Source organism: Etheostoma spectabile, chromosome 13, assembly GCF_008692095.1.
Source record: "Etheostoma spectabile isolate EspeVRDwgs_2016 chromosome 13, UIUC_Espe_1.0, whole genome shotgun sequence".
Lineage (NCBI taxonomy): Eukaryota > Metazoa > Chordata > Actinopteri > Perciformes > Percidae > Etheostoma > Etheostoma spectabile.
The window spans coordinates 21,322,956-21,331,689 of record NC_045745.1 but is presented as its reverse complement, the minus strand read 5'-3'; the positions used below and the strand labels follow the sequence as shown (position 1 = coordinate 21,331,689).

The window sequence follows — 8,734 nt, the reverse complement described above, 5'->3', positions numbered from 1 at the left end:
CCGGTAATTCCAGCTATTTCAGTTTGGGTTTCATCACTACCTTTAAAGCTACAACACATTTTAATAAGAGCATTATTAAACCAACCTCCATCTTGACTTTCCGTCATCTTGATGGGACCAATTCTTCTGACCAGTCTTTAAAAAAAAAAAGAAAAAAGACAAAATCATGAATGAGTAACTTAGTTTTTAAGGACTTATCACCACTTAAAATCACTGCAGTTTTGGAGGCTCAGAACAGTGAGTATGTAACATCGTCAGTTGTCGCATCAGACGGCACTTCCTATTCACAATTTTCATCACTGACAACTGCATTAAAAACAAACAACAAAACAGGTTTTGTTCACTGCAACTTACCTTGCAGGGACATCAAGACACCCCATATATCAAGGGCAACACTTTCACAGAGTGACCTGTGGGAGGACAAGACTAATGTTAAGACAATCCTTGGACTACAGGCACAAAACAAAGACAAATACTAATCTGGCAGACCAACTTTTAACGTTAATTGTCAAAATATTCAACCATTCATGAAACTCGTTAAACTTGAATGTTAAGTTTCTGAACCGACTACTAATTTTACTTATTCTGAGAAGCAACGACGAGTAAGTTTGAGCATAATTTTAGAATATATAAATTACCGTTAAACGATTTAATTTGGAGAAACTTTTTGGAGACTTGTACGGTACACGGAGTAACGTTACTTTCACAGCGTAAAAAAATAAATAAATGAGATTAGAGGTAGAAACATTGCAATGTTTGCAGTGAAACAAACCCTTTATAGCCAAAAGCTTGACTGAAATAAAGAAAATAAATCTCACTCACGTTGTCTTTAACTTGTCCATCGTTGGGTGGGCTTCGCGCGGGCTTCGCGCGGGCTCCACGTGGCTGCGTGAGGCCCGTCACAATGCTAATGTTAACACTTTGCGCTGGCAGACACCACGTTATAACTAAAGCACAAACTACAGCTCAACTACCGTGTTGTTTGACACCTTAGGACTCTATTCTTGTACTAACTGACCACTCTAAACAAGTTGAATCACATTTCCCTGAGATTGACAGACTCACGAGACTGCCAGACGACTTGAGAAGAGACAGCAACGCCGTGGTGGCGAAGTATTTAAACGCTGACTGTCGCAGGAATAAGACGTCACCTATTCTTTGCGCTCTTTCGCCACCTGCTGTACAGGAGTGTGTAGACCCATATCACGACTTTATGTTGTGTTTTTTTGTATTTTTACTCAACCGTTTTTTACTGTGCCCATTTACTGTATGGGTATAATCTTATTAAAATCTTAACCGTAATAACTGTACTCCACTACATTTAAGAATACAATATCTTACTTCACTGCAATTATATTTGGCAGCCAGTTGAAGTCATGTTGCTGATTAATATTAGCCCACATACACAAAATACATAGTTAAACATGATGCACTTGCTTACAAATTGGAAAATAAATGATATTAAAATAAAGTGGAAATCTACTCAAAACCTTTATAGCAAATAGACTATTTTATTAAACTTGTATTACGAGTGCATACATGTGTGAAAATTATAAATACGACTTAAGTCCTCGCCACTTTTGTGTTGTTTTTTCCGATCTGCTGACGGTTGAATGAATTGCCAGTTTGTGTAGATTTTTTGATTGTATGACTTCTTCATAGCTCAATAGTTGTCGTGAGGGACAAAAAGACCTTATGCACGGTAATTAAACAAGGACATTAAAAATACTTTAAAGTCATTTAAAAGGAAAGAAAATGCAGCAACATTGGATTTTCATAAATAAAGTTATTACGGAAATGTAGGCGAAATAGCGTAGATAGATAGATAGATAGATAGCTGTTTATTGATCCCAAGAAAAATGGGAAATTCCTGTGTTACAGCAGCAAAATCAGTCACAAAGCACAAAATATAAATATAAATGAAATACTAGGAAAAAGAGATGTCATGGGGCCGCACGGTGGCGCTTTTTCAAAAGTCTTCTTTCTTATAACATGGCGAGTCTAATGTGCATGCTTGTTTGTCTGCTGTCAGTCTCCTAGTTGCTCTGAGCGTCATTTTGTTCTGGATTTACTTTCTCGGCAGGCACTGGATATCATCACATCTCCACACCCACACATTTCCTTCAGCATTTTGCCATCCAGCTGTTTCAGGTAAAGTTGTTAAACTTAGTTAAAACTCTCTGTTTTTTCTATGCTCAGTGCTTTATCTGCAAACATACTCTGTTTCTACCGCACCTTCCATAAACCCTGACCTACAAATTGTCCAATGACAAAATAAAAATAAATCAAAAATAAAATGCTTTTTAGGTTGCAATGTTACCATACAACAAGAAAAAACCTTTTGTGTGGTCTAACTTGAATCATCCACTTTCTTATGCATCAGGGGCATTATGCTGCACTGCATAACTGTCTCTGATTTACTGTACAGTCTGGATATTAACCAACAATTTGTCTTTCCGACGTCTTCTCTTTTTTACGCAAACAAAAAGAAATGCTTTCCTCCCATGGTTTCGTAGAAGAAGTTTTGAGGAAAAAAATTGGAAAAAACAGTTAAATGAAAAAAGTGCTGTCCGTGACAACAGTAGTGTGTGTGTGTGTGTGTGTGTGTGTGTGTGTGTGTGTGTGTGTGTGTGTGTGGGTCGGTGTGTCTGTGTGGGTGGTGTGTGTGTGTGTGTTGTGTGGTGTTGTTGTGCGTGTGTGGGGTGGTTTGCATTAATCCACAGCAGCAGCATGTTGCCACCGTGTGAAGAGACCGGATCATAATCACCTCCCAAATGTTAGTAGCCTTCACACACACACACACACACACACACACACACACACACACACACACACACACACCACACACACACACATTATTATATTCGATCTCAATGAAGATTGTTATAAGTGACATATTAGATCAGAATGGGTTATATGGAATCTAACTATGCACATTTACTCAAGTAATGTATTTAAGTACACATTTGAGGTACTTTACTTGAGTCTTTTCTTTTAATGCCACTTCTTCTACTCCACTACATTTCAGAGGGAAATATTGTACTTTTCACTCCACTACTTTAATGTGACAGCCTTAGTTACTAGATACAGCTACAGACTATTGCACACAAAACACAAGTCCAGCTGAAATGATTGGCCGATTAAACACTAGTACATCGACAGAACTTTTAGGCTTGTTTTCTAGTTTCTAAAATGTGAGGATATTTATGTATTGAGTACTTTTACTTTTAAAACTTTAAGTACATTTTCTTGATGATACTTAAATACTTTTACTAAAGTAATATTTTGAATGCAGGACAGAGTCTTTTTACAGTGTGGTATTAGTAATTTTACTTCAGTAAAAGATCTGAATACTTCTTCTACCACTGATTTAGAGTCTTAAATGCTGCTCTTTGTTTCTCTAAAAGTGGATGGCTGCTAATTTGCAAAATGTTGTGGTCCTCACTAAAGCTTGGAACTCCAGCCTTGGTGACATTTAAAGGTCTTTAATGCTCCTTTGCGAGTTTAGAAAGTTTCACTACCTGGATGTGGCCATGCCGATATATGTTAGCCTAATGTTAAGCTGATTCTTTGGAAATACAAGTTTTTTTTTCTGGACAGCAACAATTTAAGGATGATGATTATAATAACTTTAAGTTTATGACATTGCTGCTTCTCCTTTTTTATTTGCTAAGATTGTTTTATTAGCCAGGAAAACACATTCAGGGTATTCCTTCATACATTTCCACTTTTTATTTTACTGTCCAAAATGCTTTTTTTGTATTTTTCTGTTTCCTCTCCCCACTCTCTTTACAGTATTTCAATTCGAATGCAGCGCTGCACACCAAGGATGGTTTCCACCCACTGGTGCAGGCAGCCTGCCAGGTACACAAGACAGACACAGTGAGGTAAGATCACAGAAGGGTTAATAGGACAACATGCCCTGCGACCCGTCCTGCTATTACACACTCTGTGACATGTGTTTTGATGAAATGAGGGCCAGAACTGATTAAAGTGACTTGAAAGTCACGCACTGTCTGCCGTATCTGCTGACAGCTGACAACCTCGGCAGCAAATCTAACTGCATTGTTCCAGTGGTATATTTAAAGGGATAATGTCGGTGATATTTTTTAACAGATCACATAAAAGACTCAATACTTTCAGCTTCCCTTCTCTGTCTGTGGCATTTGCAATCGTGACATACTGGTCACAAATATATAGTTGTTGTCTTTTTAATAAAAAAGCTCTGTAAAGGACCCCTTTTTTGCTTTAACCTCTCCTTGAGAGAGAGAGAGAGTGTGTGTGTGTGTGTGTGTGTGTGTGTGTGTGTGTGTGTGTGTGTGTGTGTGTGTGTGTGTGTTTGTATTGTACTGCTAAAATTATAATAAAATAAAGCTCAATAAATTCCTAAATCCTTGCAGTTTTTGGCAAACATTACTCAAACAGTAGCAATTTGTCCATTGTTGGGGACTTTTTTTCAGCTGTGTAGTAATACACATTTGGTGTAAAAACAGAGCTACTATATACTACTATGCATTTATGTGGAAAACATTGTGTGTTACACACAAAAGTAATACATTTGTGACTTAATATACTGTATTTAGATTTTTTGTTTGGCAAAAAAGATTTGAAACACAACTGCCTAGACGTGCAGAAAGCAAACTCTCAAATTTCCCATAAGTTGTGGGATCAAGCTGAATTAATTAAGTTATTAAAATGATTCATCTTTCATTTAAAAGCAGGTTGAGGACCATTAAGGGCTTCATGCGTTTAGTCTCTTAAGTTACTGCTTTTCTAAATAGTAAAGTCTAAGCGGACTGTGAGTTATCCCATTGGAGGAGTTAAATGATGTCTGCATGGTATTCATCAAATTGTTGTGTGTTTTAGGCTTTTGTTGTACGGAGTCTAGAATGACAGTATTGTCTTTCTGTTGCCAGCTTTAATATCGCCAAGGTCATCGTAGTGGGAGATGTTGCAGTTGGGAAAACGTGTCTGATCAGCAGGTAAGAAACAATCATAAATAATTAGATCAATCAAAGGATTATGTGTTTAGATTTGGTATTACATTTTGGTCTGATTCCAACTGTATCACCTGTTGAAGTGTTTCCTCTGTAGTTGTACTCATGTTGCTGTAGTTATTTGGCGCATCATTCAAATTGTCTTCCCCAAAAACATGGTTTAACCTAATCGCGTTTCAAGTTAAGGTTATAGTTCTACAAATGTTAATGAAATTAATTAAAATTCATTACATAAATGACAATGTCAATGACATTCATAAGTTCTTGAAGACAAAATCATTACCGATTAATGCTTATTTTATCTTACCTATATGCGGTATCTTACAATAACCCATGAACTGTGTTGCGGGGTCTGTGTATGCAGAGACACTGTCCTCTGTCTGTATTTTACGTCAACAGTGCACAGGTTGTGCAGCCCCTTCTCATGAAAAAGAAATGCAAATTAGGTATATTTCCAACGACTGGTTTGCAGCAATCAAACTAGGCTACTGTTTGATCAGAAGTTGGTGTTATAGGCCGTAATCCACCAGTTAGAAGAGTACAAGAAGTAGAGGTTTTTATCTGAAAACAAAACAAATCGCCTTGGCCGCATTTAACTGCATCTGTGAGACAAAAATGGAGAGAGGTCTTAGGGCATTCTGTTCAATTGAGCAAGTATTGATGGTTCTTTCGTGTCCGCGAGTATTGGTTTTGGTAAAAAATTTAACTGAGTTTGTGTGAGTCACTTCCATACATGATGGATACATTCTTAATTTAAATGGATTTATTAAATCTTGAAATGTCAGTCAGGGTAAAGACTATGATGTAACTACAAACTTGTATTTGTTTTTGTTCTTTCCAATAATGTAGTATTCAATTGATCCATTGAGATAGTATTGAATTAGATTTTTCAACTCAAGGATCAACTCTTTTCTGACATTTTATAAACAAAATGATTAATCAAAAAATAGGCCTAGTTAATAGTAAAAAGATAGTTATGATTGTTAGTTGCAGCTTTTCTCTCTCTCTCTCTTTCTCTCTGTTTCCTTTGTTCCTTTAAGGTTTCGAAAGGGTGCATTTGATAAGAACTACAAAGCAACCATAGGGGTGGATTTTGAGATGGAGCGTTTTGAGGTCCTTGGTGTTCCCTTCAGTTTACAGCTGTAAGTAAGTCGCTAAACCTCAGACACACTCAGTTTATAGACTGAGCCTTAAACAAGCTAACTCACTCACTGCGCTGACTGATCATCAAGGTCACATGGGTCAACAAGGTCTGTTTGTTATTTGCTACCCGACCTTCATTTGATCACATATCATTTTGTTTCTACTCTGTAAAGCAACTGTGAGCTTGGGAAAAGCGCTATAAAAATTCAATTTATTATTATTATTATTACATATCATGATAAAGTTAAAATTCTTGAATGCCTGACACTCTGTATACACATGAAGTCACATGATACGTTTGAGGTCATACAACATCCTCTAAGTTTGACTTAAAAGGGGGCCTTAAATTGCATAATTAGGTTTTTCCTTTACTACCGTACGATGGCTTCTGTAGTGCATGTAAGTGTAATTTAATTTCAAGATTTTGAACAGCATCTCACAGCTCTTATTCCCCTATATAATCTTCCCCTCTTCCCTTTATCCCCACCTAATATCCCACCAAGAACAATCTAATCTGCATCTGATCTATTTCAGGTGGGACACAGCAGGTCAGGAGCGCTTTAAATGCATTGCTTCAACATATTACAGAGGGGCACAAGGTGAAAGTAGCTCAGTCTCTATAATACACCTCTAAGCTTTAAATGAACGTGTTGTCATACATAAACACATTCTCATCGTGCTCTATGTTTGACTTCTCTTGATGCCGTTTGTCTCTTTACGTTCCTCCAGCCATTGTAGTGGTGTTTGACTTAAGCAGTGTGAGCTCTTTAGCACATGCCAGGTAAGGACTAACCAATACTGATCAAATTATTCTACTATTAAAATGCCATTTGGAGTAATTGTGTGTGTGTGTGTGTGTGTGTGTATGTGTGTTTTTTGCGTGTGCGTGAGTGTATGTGTGTGTTTGTGTGTGTGTGTGTGTGTGTGTGTGTGTGTAGGCAGTGGCTGGAGGACGCCATGAAAGAAAACGACCCCTCCAGTGTTTTACTGTTCCTTGTTGGTACCAAGAAGGACCTCAGTGTGGGTGAAAATAAACAAAATTGAGTAGTTCATTAATTAGTTGATTGCCAGAAAATTATAACTATAATATTAAAATATTAACTATAATCTTTGTGCGTGCGTGCGAGTTTTGGTTTGTGTGTACCTCTCGCATGGGTAATTGTTTCTCAGCAATATCATCAGGGTTTTTAATCGATTAAAATATTTTTGATTACTTGTTTGGTCTGCATAACTTCATAAAAAGTACAACATCGCCATGACAATTTTCTAGAGTTAAAAGTGGCATTGGCATGTCTTGTTTAAAGGGCCAAAGTCGGTCCGAAGTCCAAAAATATTTGTTTACTAAAAAATGTTTACTATCGTGTAAGACAAAGAAAAGCAGTGCATTCTTACATTTGACAACTTGGCACCATCAGATGTTTGGCATTTCTGCTTTAATTATCAAAATCATTGGCGAATAATTTTCTGTTGAAACTAACTACTTTATTGACTGATTGTCGACTACTTTATTGACTGATTGACTGCTCTGAATATCTTACTTTTAGTTAATAAGCCTAATTCTACTGCATAGGGACCAATGGCCTGAAGCTTTCCTTCCCTGTTCCCATTCACTTCCCTGTCTTTGTTTCACTCCCCAGTCTCCAGACCAGTTGGCTCAGGTTGAGCAGGAAGCCATCAGACTCTCTGAGGAAATCAAAGCTGAGTACTGGGCTGTGTCTGCCAAGTCAGGTGTGAGTCAATCACACATGAACAAATCCCCATCAGTCATCATCCCCACATGCTTTTCATGTTCTGTTTTAACCCCCTTTCCAATTTACTAAACTCTTTCCTCTGTCTCTGCATTGTTGCAGGAGATTGTGTCAGGGATTTCTTCTTCCGTGTGGCCTCTCTGACTTTTGAGGCCAACGTTTTGTCCGAGCTTGAGAAAAGTGGCTCAAGGCACGTCGGTGACATCATCAGTGAGTCAGTTTGCTCAATAAAGTCTCATCATTAAGAAGGCAGCATCCTACTTGTATCTTTCTCTTACACTCATTTACCAACTAATTAATTAGTTTCCCGGTTTAAAATCTGTTTTACTCATGCCACATATGACAAACAACACAAGAGGGACGTTATTCTCTTTCTTCCTTATTGCCAAATCTATGATAAAAACAAAATAAACAATGCATTACACCATCTTCCACACCTCACTACTCTGAAGATGTAACTCTTTAAAAACAAGTCACAAATATATAGCACTTTAACTTTTAAGCAAAGCTAAAATTGAGCATCACTTAAACAGTAAACAGAAGTAAATAATGTATTTGCTTGGGACTATTTTCAGATGCGGATTAATCAAACTTAGTGGTCAGTGGTCACCAACCTTTTTTGCCTGTTAGCCCAAACAGTTCAAAGTGAACTGTGGAGTTTTTTATGTAAACAAAAAAGTTCTGTTTACATTTAAATGTGCCCTGCACAATATACACGTGTTTCATTACTTTGTGGTAATGTCTGAAGTTCTACCATGGACTTTGTAAAATTCTTTGTGGAAAAAATGCCTTGGTTACCTTGTTTCAAGCCACTCTAGCGCGGTATAGAAAGCCTGCAGGAAGACT

At 37.3% G+C, this 8,734-nt stretch overlaps 1 protein-coding gene, 1 long non-coding RNA gene and 2 other non-coding genes across 4 annotated transcripts in view; 1 reads left to right on the top strand and 3 right to left on the bottom strand.

Moving 5' to 3' along the window:
* The window catches only part of LOC116701160 (small nucleolar RNA SNORD65), a 71-nt gene extending 32 nt beyond the window's left edge, over positions 1–39 (bottom strand). The window contains exon 1 of the small nucleolar RNA XR_004334845.1: positions 1–39. This exon is cut by the window's left edge and continues 32 nt beyond it. This is a non-coding gene — a small nucleolar RNA (small nucleolar RNA SNORD65).
* The window catches only part of LOC116701043 (uncharacterized), a 1,809-nt gene extending 682 nt beyond the window's left edge, over positions 1–1,127 (bottom strand). The window contains exons 1-3 of the long non-coding RNA XR_004334797.1: positions 823–1,127; positions 355–410; positions 86–135 (exon numbers count right to left, since the gene is read on the bottom strand). This is a non-coding gene — a long non-coding RNA (uncharacterized LOC116701043). The remainder of the gene's footprint in view (positions 1–85; positions 136–354; positions 411–822) is intronic.
* On the bottom strand, positions 233–304 carry LOC116701153 (small nucleolar RNA SNORD49). The gene has a single exon (XR_004334838.1). It is a non-coding gene; the product is annotated as a small nucleolar RNA SNORD49 (small nucleolar RNA).
* An 813-nt stretch (positions 1,128–1,940) lies between the features above and the next one.
* Positions 1,941–8,734, top strand: part of rab34b (RAB34, member RAS oncogene family b) — a 7,871-nt gene continuing 1,077 nt past the window's right edge. Inside the window, exons 1-11 of the mRNA XM_032534331.1 lie at positions 1,941–1,958; positions 2,001–2,151; positions 2,724–2,776; positions 3,796–3,887; positions 4,917–4,982; positions 6,038–6,139; positions 6,675–6,739; positions 6,870–6,921; positions 7,079–7,160; positions 7,778–7,868; positions 7,991–8,098. Of these exons, the coding sequence (XP_032390222.1) occupies positions 1,941–1,958; positions 2,001–2,151; positions 2,724–2,776; positions 3,796–3,887; positions 4,917–4,982; positions 6,038–6,139; positions 6,675–6,739; positions 6,870–6,921; positions 7,079–7,160; positions 7,778–7,868; positions 7,991–8,098 (880 nt within the window). The remainder of the gene's footprint in view (positions 1,959–2,000; positions 2,152–2,723; positions 2,777–3,795; positions 3,888–4,916; positions 4,983–6,037; positions 6,140–6,674; positions 6,740–6,869; positions 6,922–7,078; positions 7,161–7,777; positions 7,869–7,990; positions 8,099–8,734) is intronic.